The 25,135-nt window shown below is 31.9% G+C and overlaps 1 protein-coding gene across 1 annotated transcript; it reads right to left on the bottom strand.

Moving 5' to 3' along the window:
• Nucleotides 1–1,133: 1,133 nt before the first annotated feature.
• LOC140445271 (NF-X1-type zinc finger protein NFXL1) lies at nt 1,134–24,449 on the bottom strand. Its single transcript, XM_072537196.1, has 11 exons — nt 24,101–24,449; nt 22,750–22,889; nt 22,328–22,643; nt 16,988–17,250; nt 12,084–12,314; nt 11,838–11,969; nt 8,473–8,684; nt 8,132–8,388; nt 6,003–6,145; nt 2,230–2,460; nt 1,134–1,601 (listed from the first exon to the last, which is right to left on the bottom strand). Exons 1-11 carry the CDS (start codon nt 24,303–24,305, stop codon nt 1,182–1,184), a joined length of 2,550 nt encoding a protein of 849 aa, XP_072393297.1. The 5' UTR covers nt 24,306–24,449; the 3' UTR covers nt 1,134–1,181.
• Between the last annotated feature and the right edge of the window lie 686 nt (nt 24,450–25,135).

Genomic DNA, 25,135 nt, shown 5'->3' with positions numbered 1-25,135 from the left:
ACACGCCATTCCTCATCTGAACAACTCATTCTAATCTAATTATTAACCACAGTAAAGACGACAACAATCATTAATAAACAAAGCACAATATTGTCTGACTAAACTCAGCTGTGAGGATAGTTCGAATATTTGCCACGCAGTTCTAGCGCCGCAACTGTTTACCGCAGAAAGAAAATTTGTCTTGGACTAGTTTCCTTTCTGCAGTAAATAGAATATTGAAAGCGTTGCCATGCCAATACTAATATGCGGACGTGTTTCATTTTTGTAGTAAACGTTGCGTTTTGCCACTGGAAACAATTTTAATCAAATACACAAAATTCGTACATATTGGACATGATGCCTTTCTGCAGTTAGCGATTCATTTATACCATTGGATAGCATTTTGTTCAAAGATATATCACAAGTAGGGGTTTGCAATTTAAACTTTTTTGGTTGTGGTGGGTTGAGATCTCTTTCATGTCATTTTAGTTCCCCCTTACTATTCTAGAAATGGTTTCAAGCATTTTTCGATATCAGCTTTTGTTCGTAAGATATAGAACATTATAAGTTTTAAAATTGACACACTGTATATCAAACATTTCATACATTGGATTACTTTGGGAATGTGTTGATCTAAAATCCACAAGGAAAATAAAATTCCTGTAGTTGGCTGTATACCATATATCACAAAAGTTTTATTTAAAAATCCTTTATAAAAGGTATATAATTAAAAAGATCCTTTCGGGTTACAGCACAACAAAACGTTTTCGGAGTAACAAGTCTATCATCAGTGCATTTACCTGTATATGAGTCATGCCACTAAATATGTGGGTAAAAACCCTTAAAATAGTACAAAAATTGTTATATATTTCTTAATAAGTTATTGTGATCTAAAAATTTTTTTTTAGTAATTTTGTAGTTTTAATCGATGTTTAAACAATGATCCCCTAAAATTAAACCGATATTTTAATGACAAAATCATTGCTTTTCGCCTAAACTTTGATTCGAAAAAAGTTCCAATTTGAAATCTAATACAAAATTCTTTTAGGGCATTACTGATGTTAGACACTCATTTGTATGCTGTCATTTGTTTGTCTCTTTGATGTCAAAATATTACCTCTATAAACACCAGTCCTTCAAGAAAACACCGCATATAAAACACTGTATTTATTGACTTAAAGTGACAAATATTGATCTACCTATTATAAAAGTGCAAAATACACCACAACCGAAATAATTAGTAACAAAACAGCTAATATAACATACAAATATTTTTTAATAAAACTAACTTCAACTTCGTCGTCATACCGCCGTCTTTCTTTACTCTTTTTTTTGCCTTCGAACATCTTTTGGTACTTTTCTAATTCTCTCTTATTTTTCGCCTCCTCTACCATTCTCTTTAGTTCTTCGGCCGCTTCTCTTAGTTTTCTGTTTTCCTCTTTCTTGACTTGACATACTTCATCGCATGGTACGACCGCCTCGTTTTTACGAACAGTCTCACAGGAGAATTCCTTCTTTATCCTTTTGCATTTACACGGCACTTTTACTTTCTTTTTACACTGATCTGCGTTCGGACATGGGCCAGGGTGGCAGTTGGCTTTGCATCTGTGGCCGCACTCGTACTAAAAAAGATATCATCCGTCACTATGACATGTTATACAATGTATTATTATTACAAACAAGTGATTGAAATTAAGAAACGTCAAGACAAGTGTATCAAGACGAATGCGATCTTCCGAAACTTAACTCGAAATCTCGGGCCGTATCAAACGTGTCTTGCTGTGAGCGTGTCCAGTCAGCCTCAAAACAAACAACAGGTAAAATGCAATTATTATGAGTGTATTGAATAAATTGAGCATTAAAGGCAACCAATAAAATACTTCTTATTAAGACATTTAGATAAAAGATACAAGCGGGGAAGGTGGATCAAAGAATAAGAAACGTGAAAAAAATGGATATAAACAAGGCAAATTGGAAAACATCGAAGTTAAGCTAAAGAAAAGTCCAGAAACAATACATATGTTAAACAATGAAAAAACAGAATCGGAGGCACACGAACAAAAAATCAATATACGATATAAATCAACCTAATAGAAATCGAATTGACTAAAAAACATTATCCATGGGATAAATCGATATTTATATACCTAAACAAATCCTGATGAGGAACTCTACAATAGATAAAAAGGAGACTTTTGTGAGAATATCTTGGCAGTCTATTTTATATAAAACATTTTAATCTCTACTTACATTTTTAGGACATTGGTTACCGCACGTCTGCAACTCCACTTTTTTCTCTTCGTTCAACCAATCTGCACAAGTGACGTAGGGTTGATTAAGTCCACAGTAGCATTTGATTCTAATCATTATTTTGCAAGGTGGACAGTCTCCAGGATGACACGGTTTCGGGCATGCATGTACACAACCCTCGGGGCGTTGTTTGCTGCAACTATTTTCGCATTTCTCGCAATTTGTTCCAGCCTAGAACGTAAATATTGCATTTAAATATATTTTTTTTATTAATATTAAATTTAGTTTTCTGCATTTGTCCAAAACAGATACAAAGTTGTTCAAAACAATTGTGTGTCATTTCCGATATTTTAAACTGTAAAGAAACATTAGTTCAATAAAAAAGTTGCTATACAATGAGAGAAATCAATATGTGGTGAAAAGGAGAGTTGATAATTTAGTTATCTACAAAAAGATAAAATCTAAATGGCAGTTTAATATGAATCATCACGTTTTATAGTTTTATATATATATATATATATATATATATATATATATATATATATATATATATATATATATATATATATATAACGTAAACTTAACTTGGTATCGCCTTAAAATTAAATAATCTATCAAAGTTCAATAAGCTCCTCTTTAGAGTCTGTTAATTTATTTTATTTTACTCTATTTTATTCTATTTTATTTTATTTTACTTTATTTCATTCTATTTTATTCTATTTTATGCTATTTTATTCTATTTTATTCCATTTTATCCTACTTTATTAAATTTTATTCTAGTTTATTTAATTTTCAAATTTTATTTATTTTATTTAGTTTTATTTTAGTCTATTTTATTCTACTGTAATTCAGTTTATTCTATTTTATTTTAATAAACAGGTTGTGACTTATCGCTTAAAATCTACCTATTATAACAATATACATGTTGCCACGTCTCCCTTTAAGAAAAAGTAACATTTAAAAGTTGTCTTTAGTGATCATTCAGATCTTTGCGTTGCGTTTTCTTTCGTGAAATAAAATCTTTGTCCATTGACCAGCTGAACAGCTAAATTAACTACAGTAGGAAGCCATTTTTGTCTGGAAAGTGAAAAGATTCTCCAAACCGCCCCATTGACATATCTTCCCATCTGATATGTTGAAATTTCGTTAATATTTAGAGTCGCAATACCAAATACATACATCAATGTCATTAAGTTAATCTATCAATACTGATATTAGAGAATTATTGAAACCATAAGATGACAGCCGCCTTTATTACAGGATCCTTTAATAAATTACAAAATACTTTATGTCTAAAAGACAGTGATTGCTAACATGTTAAAGAAATCTTTTATTTTGACAAATGACATTAAATATTTTTTATAATATAAAAATAACGAGCTTTGACCGTACTGGAGTTCAGAAAACATATGGATGACCTTTGACTGCACGAGAGTTCAAAAACATATGATACAGGAAAATAACTATTGTTCAACATGTCAATCTGTGCCAAAAATAAAACATAAATTCAAATCCAAGTTGGATAAACAGTATAAGCAAACTGCAAAATGAAAGTAGAATATTTAGAAAGTGTAAAAGATTGTGGAGGAAAACCTGTTGTATAACTGGCAACAGTGTATTGAGGTTGCATAATTATCATAATATATTATCATAATATCATATATAATCTGTTGTCCGATTGAAGTGATTTTTTAATGTATTATAGCCTTATTCCCTAATAACATTGCTGTAATAATATTGTGGTGGACAGGTATTGTCTTTGTATACCAGGTGTCCCAATCAGTCTGCGTTTTTCTCTAAAAGTTCGCAATACCCTGTGGAATATTCTAGCATTTATAAAATACTGAAATTAAAACCCAACTATAGCCACAGGTTTTGTTATTTGATTCATTCGCTTATGTTGGATAATAAAAGTTGAGTACTTTAACAACTATTCATATTTTCCATCAATAAATCCTCATTTTCTGATTAGTTTAGTAAACAAGCCTAAAGTAGACTATGGGAAATTACCAATTTGATATATGTCAAATTGTTAACAGTCAAAAAGTGTCTGGTTTGTTATAAAAATTAGTAGATTATGCGCTTTAAGAGAACGATTTACAAAGTCAAGGAATCTTTTAACGGAACTGAGCTGTTCATAATATCCAACCCAGCCTTGATACAGTGAAGAAATGTCTTAAAGAACATGACTTAAGTATTCGAAGACCAGCTACAGGCCCAGCATTAACTGTATACCACCGCAGAGATAGATTACAATTTGCCAGAGCACACGTAAACAGGAATAATGACGACTGGGAAAACGTTCTGTTTAGAGATAAATCCAGATTTTGGCTCTATAGTTTCGATTGACGTTTAAAAGTAATTTAACGGCCAAATGAGCGTTATGCTCAGTGAAACATACGTAGAACGATTTTACTTAATGAAGGGTCTATAAAGTTTTGGGGAGGAATTCTTCGTGGAAGTTTTTTAAACGTTGATAAGTACATATCCGTTATTTTATCTGAGCTTGTACCTTTCGCTCTTATATTGGTAACAATTTTTTGCTAATCTCACGTTGCACGAACTGTAACCGAATATTTACAACAGGTAAATCATCGAACTTTTAATTGGCCACCGCATAGTCCAGATTTTAACCCAATCGAACATTTGTGGGACATAATTGACAGAAGACTACATCAGCCTTTGCCACCTCATAGAACCATACAAGAGGTAGAAAGAGTAGCTCTCCAGATTTGGAATGATCTTGATCAAGACCAAATAGCAAACCTCATTTCGAGTTTGTTTCGTCGATGTGAAACCGTCATTAGAAGTAGAGGCGGAAACACGTGTTACTGACGCAGATTGTATTGATTTATTTTTGTTACTCTAATGATGTTACTTACAGCCTGTACTTCTTCGTTATGCTAATAAAAACTTTTGTAGCTTTTGTATTATAAAAGTACATACCTCTTTTATTATCGAACACAAGCGGATGAATCAAAAAACAAAATGTTAAGAAAGTCTAAGGCTACAATTGAGTTTTAATTTCAATATTTTATAGATGCTAGACTATTCCACAGGATGTTCCGAACATTGAAAAAAAAAAAACACAATATGATTGTTACATCCGGTACACAGCGGTGCGTGGTGCGTTAATTTTGCTGCTCGGTGTATATTTGTGTCTAATATTTACAATTTACATAGTATTGTAATACTAATGTGTTTTAATTATTTAATTTTTTTGTTAAGTAAATTACACTTTAATAAAACATTCGTGTGTTACGGGTTGCATAATAAACAGAAAGAAAGTTACAAATAATCAAGAAACGTTTTTTTAAGAAATACATATTGTAAAATTGTATTTAATTTGTACAAAAAGGGATGTAAGTAATATTTACTAATAGACGTATCAATTACAAATGCAATTTTCATGAAATCTACAGTATTACTTTGTTTCAAAGGAATTTCATTTTTTAAATTATTTAGATCTTGCTTGGCAAGTTTTAGTACAAATAAAGTTATAAAATTGATTGAAATAAAAGCATACAAATCATTAAAAAATTGATAACAAGATGCAGTTTCAGGGTATTTGCTTTTTGCTTATTTTCAAGAAAAATCAGTACATCAATTAGAAGTCATTAAAAAAATCAATTATAAGATAATAAAGAACTATTTTACATACACTTATTTGAATTTATTGTTATTAGTTTATGATAACTTCTCAATCTTGGACTCATGAATTCCAGCTCGTAAAAAATGGAGATAGTTTATTTAATAATACAAGTTAATCTTACCTTAATATTATCTGGAGCATCTTTTACTATATGACACAACCAAGTACAACGATGATTACCGCAATCTAGGATTCTACCGCACTGTCGATGACAACTGGAAGGCGTCGACAAATAACACGGCCAATCTGAAGTCTCGTGCTCACCTGTAACAAAATATACACATTTAACTACTACGCGAACAAAAAAATAATAAACACTTGTTACGTTGCTGTATTTATCGCTATATATTATAATACAAGATATGAATAGCGAAAAGAGAGAGATGGTCTCCCATTTATGGTAGTATGGGAAAATCTCGGAGACCAAACTACTCCTGTATACAGATTTGGAAAAATTTTTACCGAACATAGGATTTTTAATACAATAACTCAGATCCTCTGATTTGCAATTAACCAGTGTAAATTTCTATATAACGTAGCGATGTTTTATAATTAATTTATTTGTTGGACTGGAGTCTCAATTCATGCCGCGATGCTGCCAATGTAAGTGTAAAAACGAAACACAGCTAGAGTGCATGTCAATTCGCAAAACGTACATATTTATAAATGTAGATATGGAATTAAAATATTATTTAACTAAAAAACTAAAAAAATGGTTATGTTTTATTGCCAAAACGGCTTAAAAAAAAGTAGATTTCTAAAAATAAAAAAAAAACGTGTGTGGCAGTCCAGTGGGACTGTCGGTGGAAGTTACACTTCTATACACGCATTCGCCGTTACAAATTTATTTGGGAGTCAATCTGCACAATCATTACACATATAATTCTATAGGTAAGACATAGCACAAAGAGAAACAGAATTAATAACAACTTACTAACAATGAAGGATTGAATCAATATTTTGATGAAAATGTATATTTTTATTTTCATATATGTATGAAAGGAGTTGACTGCAAAAATTTTTTTACACATAATCTGCAGTAAAATTCATTCTTTATTTTGTTATTAATATAATAATACAATACAAATTAAACTGCAATATTCATAAGTATTTAAAAATGACAATAAAATACACTACAATACAGTGCAACATAATTCCATATAATAATACATTACAAATTAAAATGCAATATCCATAAGTATTTAAAAATGACAATAATGTAATAATATTAATAAAAAAGTCCTCCCCGACTGGGAATCGAACCCCGGTCTCCCGCGTGACAGGCGGGGATACTGACTACTATACTACCGAGGACATAACACAAATGTGTTTCAAAATTGACAGTTCTGGATCATACAGTGATTCATTGAGATTATTATTTTGAAATACAAAAGACTAATATAATTATGAACATTTAATAAATAATACAAAACATATCACATAAATAATAATATTAATAAATATTTTATTATATGTATAATATTATATGTACATGTATATATATATATATATATATATATATATATATATATATATATATCTCTTTATATAAATATATACATATATATAAATATATATATATATATATATATATATATATATATATATATATCTTTATATAATATATATAATATTAAATTATATATAGGAACATTTTTATATTCGAGAGAGGAAGAGAGAGAAAATATATCTTCTGTTTCTCTCTTACTCATTATCTTACATATGTAATGGTTTCACAGATTCACTCCCATACAAATTTCTAACGTGGAGCGCGCGTATAGAAGTATAACTTCAATAAAAAGGAATTTCAAAAAGAAAATAATAATAATACACTCTTTTTAATTTGAAATTATAAAGAATATTTGGAATAATAAATGTATTTAAGTATAAATTTAATAATTCAAATAATACCTAATGAACACAAACAAAATTGATGTTAATAAAACATTATTTATTATCTGCACAAAACCGGACTTTCAGTAAAAATCGGTAGACGGAGCAACACTGTCGGCGTGCCACATATGCTACTACAAACCGCAGAAGAGAGGCAATCCAGTGGAACAAATAAATTAGTTATAAAACATCGCGACGTTATATAGAAATTTACACTGGTTAATTGCAAATCAGGTAATCTTAGTAATCGTATTAAAAATCCTATGTTCCGTAAATAAAATTCCAGATATGTATACAATATAATAAAATAAACCGTACATGGAAAATTGTAGAGCATTTTAAATTTTTAGTATATACCTAAACAAGTCACAGAAACTTTAACAACGCAGTCTGGACACATTAATTCTCTTCTTACAACTTGAGGCTTGACTTGTTCCCAAGGCATGGACGCTTTTTGCCCTTCAATTTTGACAAGAACGGCGGAGTGACAGGTGACAGGACACGAGTGTGAACATTTATTATGGATTTTGTTGCAGATCTGTCGGCACGGAGGGCAATCGCCGAAGTGGCACCTGTGGGAATCCCTTTTTTCGTGATGGCAGTCAGGTGGAGTCCTAAAAAAACAAAATTAATAAATGATGTGTGGCTCTTAAACAAAAAAAAAGAAACTATTATTACATTGAATGAAATATACTTACAGACATAACTTGGCGCATTTTGGAGGCTTGGTTTTATGTTTACGACCACAAGGAACAGATATCTTGGTAGCTCCGCATTTGCACGTGACGATATCAGTTTCGCTGCAAGGATAACAGGGTCCTCGGTGGCACACTGAACTGCATTTGTGGTTGCCGCAGTTTAAAGTTTTACCGCAAGGTTTTTCGCAAGGTGGACAGTTTCCGTCGCAGCACTGTAATTAATATTATGTTACATAAGTCTGTAAAGTATATGGCAAAAGTTAGCATATTTCACTATTAGAAAATCGTGCTCTTTTGCTCGATACATCGTAGTTTTATTTTAAATTAGAAAACGTTACCTGTTGGTAAACGATATATAGCTTTGATAATAAATTCAAAATTATTGTAAAGGAATTTAAGACTGGAAGGAAGGTGTACCCATACAAGCAGAAGCTACCTCGTACAATGATCGCCCAAAATCATCTGAGGGTGTAGGGGCCGGTATAGTAGGGACAAAACAAGGGATACATTTCCCGGTAAGTCTATCTAAGGATGCCAAAATTTTCCGGCTTTTCAAGGCAATAACGGCAATCCAACACTGCGTGGAAGAAATAGAAAAGCAGAAAAGAACGCACAACTCAATTGCCATCTTCAAAGACAGCCAGGCAGCGTAAAGCCCTCAATTCTGTAGAGGTCAATTCTAAGGTAGTATGAGATTGTATGGGTGTCCTAAATAAACTAAGAGACCGTAGCAAGGTTACGGTAGCCTGGATACCAGGGCACGAGGGTCATAAGAGCACTGAAAAACCAGATGAAATAGCCAAACAAGGTTCATTAATGCCATTCATTAGACCGGAACCCTTCACCTAGAGGAAGAAACAGCAGAGCACATTTTGGGTCAGTGCGATATCCTGGCAAGTGTGCCGTTCTTTACATTAGGCGAAGAAAAACCACAAGCAACAACCACAGCAAAGAGCTATAACGGAAGTTTCAGTCTCGAAGGTGTTAGAACTCTTAAAAAAAGCCATGCTAGGGAATGTAATCTAGGATTAGAGGACCACAATAGATCTGAAAAGGTCGCAATGGAATAGGGTAATTGCCATCTCATTAAATATATCTATCTATCTGTTGGTAAGAGAAGAAGAGATTTTATCTACACCGCAGGGCTTCTTTGTGGAGTTTAACGAAAGAGTACGGGGTAACAAAAGTCTGTATCTGTATATTATTGATATCCCTGTATGTTCTGCTTTATCTGTCTTAGGAATCTGTAAAATTTTACAATATTATACGCTATTATGCGCTCAAATACACTGACCCGCAAAAGTAACCGGGCACGTGAAAGTCCATAGTTTTCTCCTTTTAGGTTTGTTGAATTACCCTGTATAATAATTAAATATATAAAAATTAAGTTGCGTTTATCCATTTGTTTGTTATTTTTAACAGTTAAAAAGTGTAACTTTTTGTGACTAAAAAGAAATTTTTTGTTAAGGTGCCCTCGATAAATTGAATATTTACTTAAAATAATCCTTGTTAAATTAATTGTATTCTTTTTTGCTGTATGTTGGTTCCTGCTTTTTCGGAAAAAAAGAAAGAAAAGTTTTTTTAATAACAAAGAATAATTTGTAATGAGGCCAGATCTGGTAGTAGCGTAAGTTGTTGCTCTTCATAATGATGGGCATTCCATTCGATATATCGAAGATATGCTTGGCATTCCGTGAAGCATAATATCCGATGTTTTACAAAGATTTCGGGAAACTGGATCTTACTCAAAAAGGCCTGTACAGGCAAGACCAATGTCAAGAAACGCCATGGGTGGTGGAGGTATAATGATCTGGGGCGGTATTTCTTTGGAAGCATATACAGATCTTGTTTTTTTAGGGACAGGTGGCCTTAATGCTGATGATACATTAGGGAATGTTTACAAGAATACGTGTTAGCTTGTATGCATTGTGCAGGTAAAAATTTTCTCCTAATGTAGGATAATGCTCGGCGAAATAGCCAGAATAACAATGCAACAATCCACAGATGTTGGTATTCAGTAACTAACCTGGCCTCCTAGAAGTCCAGACCTTAACTCGATATAGCATTTGTGGGACAACTTGGGAAGGGTAGTTAGGCAAAGTTATGGTCAGTTTGAAAGTGTGGTGCGTTAGAACAGGCGCTAATAAACGAGTGTGAACAAATACCGCAAAACGAGATTTCTGCGTTGATTTAATATATATGTAGAAAGGATGAGAGTGATTATTCGAGCTCGAGAAGGAATAGTCGATTTTAGTATCTATATTTCAGAAATATTTTATGATTTTAATTTGAAAAAAGAATTTAATTTTAAAAATGTAAATTCTTATTAGTTGTTGCATTAGTAAACATTTTGGAATTTGTTTCTTATTTTATGGTTTGTTATTGAACATACAATAAAAATAATTTACTGGAATTGAAGATTTTCTAATACTTTTTATTTTTCTTAAAATAAACGTCCGTGTCCGGTTACTTTTGCGGGTCAGTGTATTTATAAGATTTTTAAACTTTTGTCGTGGGGTAAACATGACTCAACATTTTTTTACATTTATTGTTAATTCCATAGAATTTATGGAAATTAACAAATGAAAAAAACACAGACAAAATTCTGAATGACCAATTTGAGACAAATAGTTCTTCCCTCCTCAACCTATTTCGTTAAAGACTATAAAGTGTAAACACATACCAAAAATAGATCACTTGAGAAAGGCACTCTGCCGAAAGAGCTGTAGTGATAAGATATAATAAATTTTGTGGAAGTTTTGAAAACAAAGTTTTCAGTGTTTTATTAGTTTTATATTTGTTTCATCATGATAATGATTAATGTTCATATTCATGTTTTGTCTTGAATCGGTGCATTTGCTTCTAATAATTTCTTTTTAAGTCATAAGTAAATTTAGTAACCGACATTTGCAAGTTTTGTTAAAGTTGTTAGTTAATCATTGATTTTATGCAGTTTTATTTATGCACTCAGCTTCTCTAAATGTAAATAAACAATACACACAATTCCTTGGCCAAATATAGTAAGTAAAAACAATTTTGTAATCCTTTGTAGTTCTCTCTCCCTCTCGTGCATTGAATTGGACATCAGGTGAGATGAACAATCTCTTCGGTCAACGTATACCTTACAACTTAGATTCAAAATAGTTGGTATGTATTATAAAATTTATCAGGATAGTAGGTACAAGAGAGATAGAAGCAACAACTCTAAATAAAACAACAAATGAGATCGTCTAAAAACAATTAAATTAACTCTAACTAAGAGCCGCCATAACGGGATGCACAGGATTCTGTGCTTTTCATGAAAAAAAGATGAAGAAAATAAACAGCTCTGAAAAGATAATGACATAATTCTTAATTACACTTACCTTTCTATTACATGGATGTTTGTTACAATCCTTCATTTGTTTGCATTTAACTTCACATAAATATGGTTTATAGCACTGGACTTCTTTGGTATGTTGACCGCACCTGCAGGATTTTTCTACCGTTTCAAGACACTGAAAATCAATAACATTAATATCCTATGTATCATGAAAATATTATAACGTCGCTGTTACTGCAATAGAACGTCTGTCAAAATTATTCATTTCAAGAATTTAAAAAGTACTTACCACTCCGCACTTTTCTCTATGACATTTCAAATTACAACCGTGAACGCCACAATCCAGTACTTTATCGCAAGTATCTAAACAGGTGGGCGTTTCTTGAGTGCAAGGCAATTGGTATGTAGTTTTTCCACATGGACAAGTTCGAAGTTTTGACAATGGGCACATGTCACAGACTCCCTCGTGGCAAATTTCTTCGCATTTATGGTAGCCACATTCCAGTGGTTTATTACATACCTACAATGGTTAACTACTAAAAAGCCTGTACAATATATGGCATATAAGATTAAAAAGGCACAACAAGGTATTTTGTTGAATCCAAAAAAAAAATTAAACAAATATATCGTCGGTTTACTGCCAAAACCAGCGAACTCCACTTTTCTAACTTTTGAGAAATCTACATTTTAAAAAAATCGGCTGAATTTAAAAATTATTTAATAACTGAAAAATATTAAAGTAAATACATTGCAAACGAAAAACTCTGCAAACAATTGTTAAAATAAATTGTAAATTAAAAAAAAAAGTATGAAAAATATTACTGTCCTCAATATCAGAACTGCTCTATAAATTTGTTTTTTATGGAGCAAAGACCATGCAGGGAAAGATTCAAGGAACAAGAAGCATAGGGAGACGTAGAATATCATGGCTGCGCAACCTAAAAGACTGGTACAGATGTAGATCAAATGAACTTTTTGGAGCAGCCGTCTCTAAAGTCCGAATAGCTATGATTGCCGACCTCTGTCAAGCAGATGGCACTTAAAGAAGATAAATTAATAAAAAGTTCACCAACGCTAGCATAAAATAAATCCAGATAAGGTAACGAAACCATTAGTTGACAGCATAAGAAAAAATATATACAAATCTGGCAATAAAACGGTTACAGATTTAAATATTTTTATTAACTATGTCTCAAGATAGTTGTTAATATTTGTAAAATAAGAAATTAACTGAAAATATTTGCAAAATGTAACATTAAACAAAAATGTTAGATTTTCTTACAGCTGGAAAATTAGCCAGTAGATGGCATTCAATATTTTCAAAATTCCAGTAGTTGAGACCTACAGGATCCAGTAATTGACGATATTTTAAGTATTTAACTATCCGGCAACTTCAAGCTTTTTATTACATTCATATGTTAATCCTTAGTCTCTCGACGGTAGTTTTAAGTACTATCAAATTCTGGTACCCTTATATCCCAGGAATAAAATTTAATAATACTTACCACAAAAACTGGCACTCACAAACGTAATTTTCAGCTGATGTTTAAAACTTCGAATGTTATTCAAACGATGTTGTTTTAAATATACAATAAGATTTGTAGGTACTCGAAAGGATCGTCCGCAATAAACAACGCTTTTAGCTTGTAAAAATTGATGAACAATAAAATAAGGCGGACTTAAAAGTACCGTTGGGAAGTAACTGTCAAAAAAATCTAAACGTCGTGGGAGACTAAGGGTTAATCGATCTTTAGCACAAGTTATATCGGGAAATTCTAACTTCTTAAGGATTTCGGAAATATTAACGTAAAGCGCAGTAGACGAAATTTGGTTTAGTCCCCACTTCCATGCGAAACGCATTGTACTATGCACTCTGTAATTCCACTTACAATAGAACCTTTCTGTCTTTACGTGAATTTGACTCCGCCTTCGCGCAGCTCCATGGTCAGGAGTGTTTGAACTATCTTTAACTTATGTCCTCATTCAACTTAAATACGGTTTTTGTTTTATTACAAGCCGTCATACCTAGAACTTCAACTTCATCATTGTTGCACACTTCCTGTATAACACACACACATTTATATTCCTTCTTTTTACCTGGAAATGACACAAGAATGCGATCACCCTTCTTTATACGCTTGTGTGGAGTTTTGTCCATTGTTAGGTATATTTTCACTCGTCGAGTCTGTATTACGTTCTTCAATTTTAAAATCTAAAATTGTATCTTTTTCTGTGTTACACATTTTATCTTTTTGTTTAATATTGTTTGTACCATTCCACACAAAACTGATATCATCACAGGCTCTTGACATTCTTCACAACTCTCTGAATCTGAAGAAATAAATATTTTTCTTTTGTGAGTTTTTCTTTGATTTCCTATAAGTTGCACTTTTTCTTGTTTTTTTTTATTTTTTCTCGTTCTTCTTTTTTTCGTTTTCTTTGTTTGCCGAAGGTACTTTTTCTTTAGCTAGTTTTAATTGCTTTGACTGTTTGGGCTCAGGCCAAAAAACCGCCCTTTAAATGGAGATGAAACCACATATGATGATGTTGACGGTTGTCTCAATTGCAGGGCTTCTGTTTGACTTCTTTCTGGTGTAAAATGTTTTGTTGTTTTAGTTGGTGAGTTAACAGGAGATGAGGGTGTTTTAAATAACTCATTACCAATATTTGGCTCCTCTAGATTCATTTCATACATTCGATTCAGAAGGTACTTCAGTTTCTTTCCTCAAATTTTCATTTATATTTTTTGTTTTTAAATCTCCATTTTTTTATTATTTGGGATTTAAAAAGGTTCAATTCAGACATTTTTTTTAATAAAATAAATAATGATCACATATGTCTCCATCCCATTCATCTCTATTTTTAAATATTGCAATTTTCTCCTCATCAATATTATCTTCTAAGAACTTTAGACCAACTTCTAACACTTCGATTTTTTGACTTGCCGCAGATTCATGAAACTCAGTGTCTATTAGGTTAACAGCATTTGGATTCCAAGGAACAAGACCAGATTTTCGAAATGCATTTTGAAGTACAGTCGGTGTCACTTTTTCTTCCAGTAGTTCAGCAAGCAAGTGGGGAAAAGTGAACGTTTTTTAACACAGGAGCATCATAATAATTGGTTAATCTCCATTGCTGAACTTTATTTTTTCCAACCATCCTTAAGAGTATGAAACACAGCTACATCCATAGGCTGAATGAGATGAGTGGCATTTGGAAATAAGACAATCAAAATTATGCCCTTACTTTCACCGAATTTACTTAGATGTAATGTTAAATGGGAATCATATCCATCTATGAAAAGAATTATTGGCAAAGTAATAAGTCATTTAACAACCTAGGATAAAAGACATTTGGGATGTATTCGAAAAATGTCTTTCCAGTCATCCAACCAGTTTTGCTCTTCCCAATACCCCACCATTCAGGAACACTGACAGTTAAGTCTCTTGGAATTCTTTCGTAACGGAACAATATCATTGGCGGTGCCATCGTTCCAGCTGCGTTTCCAGTTACTAAAACTGTAAGGCATTCTTTGTCATCACTGTTGACCTGCTGATATACAGTTTTATCGCCTTGCTTTGCCAAAACTTTACTACCTGTTGGATTCAGAAATAATGCGGACTCATCTCCATTAACTACTCGTGAGGGATCATACAAATCTTCCTCATACTTATGTTCTGTGTTACATAAGTTTTAATTTCTTGAAACCAATTTAATATACTTTTTTTAGTTACTGAAGCTGTGCTTATTGTTAAATTTTAAGCAGTCCTTGTAGATATTTCTGGGTTTCGTTTCAAAAAACTATAGTACCATTTCCGCCCAGGTCTATCTGATTTAAAAGGGTTCTTTCTTTTCAGTTCTTGTATTAAGTGTTGATCGCTGGTAGTAAAGCTTATTTGCCAATTGAAAACCCAGCTTTTGCCATTGTAAAAATCTAAAGGGCAATATTTTTTTCTTCTTCCTTCGTCAAAATGGAATCTGGGCCCATTTGTCTAAATTTTGACACGCTTTTATTAATTCTATTAATTAATGTACTTCTGGGTACTCCATTGTTTTTAGCTGCAGAAGAAACTGATTGACCATTTGAAATCACAGCTAATACAGATTAAGATTATGCACCGAAACATATTTTCTTTGGTTGGAGGCATCATAAAATATCTGAAATAAAGAAACACCAGTAGTTGACAGTCATGTAATTTAGCAAATGATATGCCGTCATCTACTGGTACAGATCGAAATATTCCCTTGAGAAGATTTTAGAAAAAACAACACAAGGCCCGTAAATTGATTTTAGGGACAAATAACTTTAACGATCATTTCACTAAATAGTTGACATTCATGTCAACTACCGGTACATTATACGAATATAAAAGAACCAGTAGATGGCATCCATTTAAAATATCGTAAACAATGAGATAGCTACTTTTTAAGCATATTTTAAATTAGCTTATAGCTTGCAATATACATTCGAGTTTTACAATATTTTAATACAAACAAATAAACATGCCGTATGTTGTGCAAAAATACCTATAAATAACCTAAACACTTTTCTTTAAAAAATACTGATTTTATTCACAACACAAAACTGACCAACTATCATTTGCTGCCATATTGAATTTGCTAAAGGTAGGAAGTTTTAACTTGTGGGATGAACAGATAGATAGCACCACTATTCTAAACTGTAGATCTCTGGTTTCTAATAATATAACTTGGCTTATTTTCTGAAAATGAAACTTATATTGTCAAATACTGTACCACTGTCAACTAATGATTCCGTTACCTTATGTTTAAAATTGAAAACATGCGGACGCCGACAAGTCCAGAGAATTAAGTACGGTCATTATATGCAATTTATGCATTTATACCGAAATAGTTCAGCGAAAAGAACCTAACTGGCACTTGTCTTGTTTTGACAGAACTAGAATATTATAAATAATAAAATATTACTTTATTTTAATAGACAACTGCACATATCTGTTTTTGGCTGAATAAAAGTGTAATTATTGGAGTTAGTTATTTTTAACACCTTCTGTTTCCCACATTTAAAATTTGTTTGGACTTGTATGGTTTTGTCAGTACATTCTTTAAGAATTTTTAGGTCCAAAGGAGTACTTAACTCAAAATCGACAAAAAGTGGAGTTGGCCTAATTTTGACAGTAAGCCGACGATATGCTCTTTTCTTTGTCAACTTACCTTGTCACACTGCCATACAGGACTAGCACACTCACGGAGTTTTTGTTGAGCCTTACAAATACACTTTTGTATACTCTTCTTTGGACAAGGTTGACACTCTCCAGGATGACAAGGATTAGGACAGTTATGTTTGCTGCATTCGAGAGGTTTGTTACAAACGTCATTACAAGACCATTCCTTTTTGCTGCATCTTTGTGTTCTGGGCTGTTGTCGACCGCAATAGCAGGAAACATTCACAGTTACTGGACAGGGTGGACAAGGACCTAAATATTTTTACATCAGTTATTACTTATTTATGTACATACACTATCGGCAAATATTTAAGGTGGCTCTTGAGAATATGATATAATAAGAGGAACGACAAACATTCATACAAACAAGTTGGAAGGAAAATATCATAGCGCCCATCCAAAAAATGGGAACAAAACAAAATGTATTAGCTACAGAGAAAATCCTCTGAAATATTCTTCTTAGTAGACTACTCCCCTAGGGTGAAAACATTCTGAGAGAATATGAAGCCAGTTTTAAAGCAAATATATCAACTATTTATACTGAGATAGCTTCTAGAGAAAGGATGGGAATTTAACAGGCCCATACATAACCTCTTCATAGTCATTTCATATTATATAGTTTTCATATTCTCTAAAATAGACCATAAACCAGTATAAAATAAGAACAAATACAGAAATAAAAGAACTTTATAATGATAATGATATTGTCCAGGAGATTCAATTTCAACGAATAAGGTGGACAAGACAAATCCAAATATAAATCAACATTTCGAGCTCTTTCAGGTAAAACATAGTAACCAGCAAAAGTGGAATTTTACAGGAGGAGGTTTTTTTAAAATTAATTAATATTAAAAGCAAAATATTTTATATTATATTACTATGTAGTGTACTTTACAAATGAGAAACGTAATTATGTTCTGAGTTCTGTTTTATTTTTGTAATAGTACTGGTACTTACAATGTTTTGTTTTTCAAGATTTTCGCTGAAGTGTCACTTACGCTTTTTGTCTAGATAGTTACGATGCTTCCTGTGTTCAAATTTACAGCATTTACGTTGCCTAAGATTGATTTTAATTGTGTTTTATTTGGTAAGAATCAATCACATTAAATTATTAAAATTATAGTTATTAAAAAAAGATTATAGTTTAAGGATTTTATTATTAAAAAAGTTTTAATCAAAAATCAGCGTCACTTGTATCCTCGTTATATGTTCCCATCAAACAATCTGTAATATCACCACTGTGGGGTAATAAAAGGAGAAAAATACTGAGGAAAGTATATGGCCCGGTACAAGAGGAAGATGGCACATGGAGAATCAGGAGAAACGACGAGGTTAATGAGTTGAATGAAGGTTATGACATTGTAAGATTTGTGAAAAGTCAAAGACTGTCATGGCTGGGACATGTGCAGAGACAAAACGATGCAAAAACAACAAAGAAAATGTTACAATGGAAGCCCATAGGAAGGCGAAAAAAAGGAAGGCCCAGAACGAGATGGTTGGATGACGTGGAAGACGACCTGAAAACAATGAACATAAGACAATGGAGAAGAAGGGCACAAGAGAGATCTGAATGGAAGGACATAGCCAGACAGGCAAAGACCCATCCAGGGTTATGATGCCAAAAGAAGAAGAAGAAGGGGTAATAAAAGGAAGTCATCATTAAAATCTGCTGGGATAACACCCTTATCCCAGAATTTTTTAAGATCTAAGTACTTAGCTGACGAAATTTTGATTCGACTATTATTGTAGAGCTGTTGGGGAGCGGTATAATTATTATTACGATTACGGCGTGTTCTTAAAGTTTCCTACAAATTTGTAGTTTTTAGTTCACTCTTATTAAAGAATCCATACTTTAAAATGAAGCTTTGTGGAGTATATTTATTAAACATGGCTATGCGAAGTTTAGTAACGTCGATTTTAAATTTGTTTGGTATTAATGTTTCAGCAAAATCTTTCAAATTTAAAAAATTAGAAAAAACCAATGACCGAGCAGCATAGTTAAAAGGTTCTGTTCTTGAATTGCATATAATCGTTGGCCACTCTTTTGGAGACCACGCCGTTTTGCGACGATTGAAAAGTTCAATGCTACTATGCGCGGAGTCCACGGGCATCGTTGTATGTTCTCGTACCAGAAATGTTATTTTTATATTCTTTATAAAATCACTCATTTCAATGAAGAATGATAGAATAGCCAGCATTACTTTGTTCCGATTCTGTTCCGGACAGCTATTGGAATATAGATAAATTGTTTCGTGTGTGGCTACAATATCTTGCATCTGATCCACCCCATAAGTAACAATAAACGTTTGCAGAACCGTTCTCATAAAATGTTTCATTATAGAATATGTACTTTCTACAGTCAAATAAATTGACACTTTCTCCCTGACGAGTACTCAGTACTTTCTCCAGATCAAAGCTGACACATCACAGATCCTTCTTTTGAAAGATTTTGGTCCTTCAAAAAAAATTCAGGAGACCTTTCTTTACGTTTAATGTGTTGATTGCAATATTCTGTCTTTTTTCTTTCTCTTGTTTAAGGCTAGGTAAATACTTTATCTTCTCCAAACATTAAATTTGTCTTTCTTTGGTAGATGAAAACCGATATGACAATCTGACCGACATATTTTCTGAAACTTTCGAAGGGATACAATTTCAGTAAGTTCTTCACAGTCAAACAGATATTTTTCATTCTCAAACTCGGCTGGAAGACATAATTGATTGCTTTTGTTCCTACAGTAATGAGAAGGAACAGCCAGTAGTTGTTTAATGTATTCCTTTATCAAAGAGACTTGACTAAATAGAAATTTATTTTTAGGGGTTCTTTTCCCCCTTGGTCTTGTTTAGCCATGTTAATGTTAGGCCATTTTCTTTTGTATGTTGTAGCGTCATTTGGGAAACATTAAGCGTTTTAATTAAAAATTGTTGGCAAACTTTCACTTTTTCATTGTTATATGGAATATAATATTCAATAGTTTTTGTTCTTCTCTTAGACTCAGCCTTTACAGGATAAGATCCAATCTCTTTGCCTTTGTGAGTTTGCCATACCCCAATAGTTTTCAAAAAAGAAAAACTATATCTTCTTCACATAACTTTTCAGTACATTTATTACTGCATTTTTGATTAAAACAAGGGTTTGGTTGTACTGTTTTATTTTTTCCTGTGCATTTTTCAATTCTCCTTGAAACCTTTTTTCGGTAGTTGCTTTTGCTTTCAGATTTCTCTTTACCCTATCAGTAAAAGATCTTGATTGGGTCGCATACTTTCAAGGTTCTCAGTATCAGAGCTATCCTCTTGTTGAATTTCTGAATTAAATGATATTTATGAATATTCAGATGCACTTGAAAACTCCACCATAACACTGAATACTAAGTCCATTGAAAGAGTGAGTAAATTTAAATACCTGGGATCGTGGCTTTTTGAAGACTGGGCATCGGACAGGGAAGTAAAATGTCGCATTGAGCAAGCTCGACAAGCTTTCGTAAAATTCAAGAAGGTACTGACTTGTTCAGAGTTCGATCTTCAACTGAGACTAAGGTTTACTAAGTGCTACGTGTGGTCAGTGCTGCTATATGGCGTAGAGGGCTGGACACTCAAAACGAGGGATATAAACAGATTAGAAGCTTTCGAAATGTGGCTCTATCGCCGTATCCTAAAAATACCATGGACAGCGAAAATCACAAATATAGATGTCCTTAAAAGAATAAACCAAGAACGCCAACTTTTCGAAACCATCAAGAAAAGGAAAACGGCGTATCTAGGTCACATCATGCGAAATGAAAAATACCAGTTCCTCCAACTTATAATCGAGGGTAAAATTGAAGGCAAGAGAGGAATGGGACGCAAGAAAATGTCCTGGCTCCGAAACATAAGGCAATGGACAGGGATTAACGACATACAATCTCTGATACATATTGCAAGAAATAGAGAATTAATGGAAAATGTGATCGCTAACATCCATTAGTGGATTTGCATCTAAAGAAGAAGAAGATGAATATTCAAAATGACTACTTAGTGAGCGACATCGATATTTAAACAAGATTTTGTGTTTTGTGTACGTACAGCATCCAGCAATGATGTTGAAGATGAAGATGATGAATAATCTACAAGTTTGCTGATATTTTGTCCTGTAATTTTTGGAGAGCAATCCAGTACATTACTATTAATCCAGTTCTGAACACGTTCATGTGTATTGTTACTTAAAATAACTCTCAGTGAAACAGTTTCATTTAATCCAAGTAATGGGTCTTTGTCTATTTGATGCTCGTTGTTTTTAATCCATTTGATGGTAATGCCATATTCAGCATTCTTGCACTTCGGTTTAGTGTGGCACCCTGAAATATAAATTATTTTCCCATAGAAAAAAAATCAGGGTTTATAATCTCCAACAATTTACTTCCTACTCATTTACAGTATAAGTAACCAAATTTATCATAAAAATAATAGACACCTGACCATAAACATTTTTAACAGCACTTGGAAATAAAAAATTGTTTACCACTTCGGCTCAAGAAAATAAATAGATTTTTTTTTAAGAATTGTTTTCCTACACGATTTTTTTGTTTCCTAGTAGGATTTGCTGTAAATTTTACATAGAGCAGTGACAGGTTAATTGGATTGTATGATAATGAAAAACAAGATCACCAAAAAACAATTTGTTCTCGGTTAATTTAAGTTAAGAAGGAACAAAAGCGACTACTTTTGGTTAAAATATTAAGCACATACCTTTTGTAGTAACATTTTTCACTGCAATCGGATTTACGTATTGATTAAAATAAAAAACAAACAATAATTAATTCACAATAAAACTTTTTAACTTCTAAAAACTACTAAAACTTGTTTATCAACACTGTGCATAGGATACTATGATACTGTACGAGTGTGTTTGATGCCATCACCACTCATCAGCTGATCGTAGTATATCCCAGCGTTAGCTAAAACATTGTAAAGATGCAAAAGTAACCTACTGATATTTTATAAGCATGATTACAATGTTTTGACTTTGATTGGTACAGACTTGTGTTGCTAACAATAAAATGCATTATTACTTTTAAATTCAAAACCATGTTTGTGCGGCTTACAATGTTTTGATCAACAAAAAAGCTTATTGTTAGGATCACTTTCAATGAAAAATAAAAAATTCGAAAAAATGTTGGTTATGATGTTCTTCCTGGAAGGGGTCAATTTTTTTCTGTTCATTACTAGGAAGTTTCCTTCTCCTGTTTTATACCATTGCCATACATAAAATCATTTCCAATATTTGGTAATATAATAGGTTTACCAAACAGTTTTATAACATTTTTTAACAGAAATATGATGGTAATGAACTTACCTGGATGGCAAAGTAATAAGCAATGATGTCCACAATCGGGTTTCAAAGGCTTTCTGCAAATTTGCCCACAAGAATGAGGTGCAATATAAGGATCATATTTTGGATTCTCAGTTTTGGCACAAAAACACAAATATTTCAAAGGAATATCTCGAGGTTCATATTCATGTCTACACTTTGGACAACACCAGCAAAGTTTTTGTTGTTTCACTATAATTTGTTCTTGGGCAGCATGTTTCAGTTGTGTGACAGTGTCTTTTGACCATCTTTGAACACACATTAGGTGGAAATATCCATAGCAGTTTACACAAGTCCATATCTATAACAAAAGAACTAAAGTTTTACAAACAAAATACATAGTAAAAGCATTTAAAAACGAAACAAAATTAAAATTTAAACAAAAGTTTGTGATATTAAAAAATTACCTGATCTTCCTTTCTGACCCTAGAAATACATATCAAACATGTGGCTGCTCCAGAGAGAAATGTCTCTTGAAGAAAGGTTTGTGTCTTCTCAATGCTCTCTTCTTCTCCATTCCCAGTTTTATAGTTCTTCAATATTGAGTCTGAATTAAAATAATATGATTTATTCACTTATAAAATGAATTTTGCAATAAAGACAAATATTTATTGTATTACAGCCTTACATAAAGATGAGGATTAGGAAAATGAGATGGAGGATGAAAAAATTCTTCTAGAGTTAAAGGCATTATTGTTCTATGGAAAATAGATATCTAAACTTTTATAAGAATTGGTGTTACCATAATAATTTAATTTATTGGGTGCAAAAAATTAGCAATTGTCAAAATTTTTTAATTATTATTATTATAATGATATCGAACCAAAGCAAAGCATATGTGGTGCAAATTACAAAATATTTATATGTACTAAACTAAATAATATAATATAAATCAAATTTTCTAACAAAGTAAAAATAAAAATAATATGAAAAAGAATTAGTACCTACTTAGAAAATGTTCTTGCAATAATAGTAAATTATGGAAATACACATATTACAAAGTAGATATACATAGGATTACAAAATTTATTCTAATGAAGAGAAATCATATCAAATATATCCTAACCATTTAAAAGCTTCTATTTTATCACTTAAATTGTTCCATTTATCAAAAACTCAGTTAACTAAAAAGTTTTGCCTTACAGTGGTTTTAAAAGACTCCTTTTTCAATTTATAGTTATGACCTCTTAGTCTAGCATCTTCCTTGATATTAAAAAAGTTTGATGTTCTCCAAAAATCTCCACTAAAAATTCTATAAGTGGATATACTTCTCTTTCTCCTTTATAAGTTAATGCAGACAACTTGAGCTTTCTTACTTTGAATTTACAGTTTAATCTTCCACAATTAAAAGGTAGCTTACTAGTTCTTCGTTGTACTCCTTCTAATAAATGAATATCCCTTTGTAAATGGGTTGACACAAGTTCTAGGTGAGTTCTGACATAACTTTAGTAGAGTTTTAAAAACAAGTCTGGAGACATTCTTTAAAAAGCTTTTGATATAAAGTTAAAGCAGAGTTTGCTTTACTGGCTAATAAAACATTAATAATTTATCAGTGTACTTGTTTTTGATAAGTCTTGAAAGATAAGAGGAACGAGCTATGTCCAATGTTGAATGCAATAAACTAGAATAGACCTATTTTATAAAAGATTATGGTTTAAGATATGATTTAAACACTAACCGTTATTTAGTGCTGTCTTAAAGAATTTCTTGCAGGAAATAGAATAGAAAGTGAACATTCTTCAATACACTCTTCCTTACCTATTAAAGTAGCAGATTCCAACTCTTCTTCATCTGATGATGATTCGTATTCCTTAACATGTTTCTTTACAGAGGCTTGTAGTTTAGCCTGAGCTTCTTTAAATTTCACTTCACCCGGTGTAGGCAAATTCTTATTTTTGTTCTTTTTTGGTTGGTTTTGAATATTTTGGTTCCACGGATTTTTTGGCTTTGGTTGGCTGTGCATTTTTGGTTATTTTAATGAGAAATGACAAAAAGTTTAATTAGTTTTTCACATATTATCTACATTAATACTTAACAATTCAAAAATGTCATAGCACTTTTACAGTGTTTTTATAGTGAACAGTGAACATTTCTGTCACCTCCACGTCAATCAAAAACAAAACGTCAAGAGGAAATTGGTAGCTATGAGTTGGCAAAATAATTTCGATTATTTTAAATTATGTGTTACTATTATATTATTATGAATTAAGTTGTTTGATAGTTTAGGTACCCTAACTAACGTATAAATAGATAAAAAATATATTTGTCCATCAATAATAAATAATAAACCATTCATAAATTTTCTTGGCGTATAACGTGTTGCCTACATTTTAGTAATTGGCAACATTGTTTCACTGATATTATTTTAAACAGGTCTGGATCTGAATTATTTTAAAAAAATTTTATTTAAAGAAATTGTTTATAAAAGGTATATTAATATAAAAACTCTATAGGGCTACATCACAGAACGTTTTCGGAATAACTATTCCATTATCATAACTTATTCCTAAAACGTTCAGTGATGTAGCCCGATAGGTTTTTTATATTCTTTTATAAAGGATTTTGGTAAGTCTGTAGGTAGATACACTTTTTCATATGTGAATTTGCCACACAAAATATTTTTCGATTGAAAATTATTCTGTTTCAAATATGGCGGAAGTGAATTTTTGAAGGAATTTTTTAAAAATTCTGCTAGCTAATGTAGGTAAGTCGTTATATTACTTTTTCAAATTGTTTTATGTGGATTGATAATGTGTTAAGTTTCATAATAAATATTTTAAAAACTCACATAGG

The sequence above is a fragment of the Diabrotica undecimpunctata genome, chromosome 7, assembly GCF_040954645.1.
Source record: "Diabrotica undecimpunctata isolate CICGRU chromosome 7, icDiaUnde3, whole genome shotgun sequence".
Classification (NCBI taxonomy): Eukaryota; Metazoa; Arthropoda; class Insecta; order Coleoptera; family Chrysomelidae; genus Diabrotica; species Diabrotica undecimpunctata.
Note: the sequence above shows the minus strand (reverse complement) of the source record. Positions and strands in the feature narration are given on the sequence as shown.

Excerpts from the sequence above, each read along its gene's own strand:
- LOC140445271 (XM_072537196.1), bottom strand. The coding sequence starts at position 24,305 with ATGCACAGCCAACCAAAGCCAAAAAATCCGTGGAACCAAAATATTCAA. Across the intron at positions 22,644-22,749 it reads GGGTCAGAAAGGAAGATCAG|ATATGGACTTGTGTAAACTG; the intron begins GTAATTTTTTAA and ends CTTTTGTTATAG. Across the intron at positions 8,685-11,837 it reads AACATCCATGTAATAGAAAG|TGCTGCGACGGAAACTGTCC; the intron begins GTAAGTGTAATT and ends TATTAATTACAG.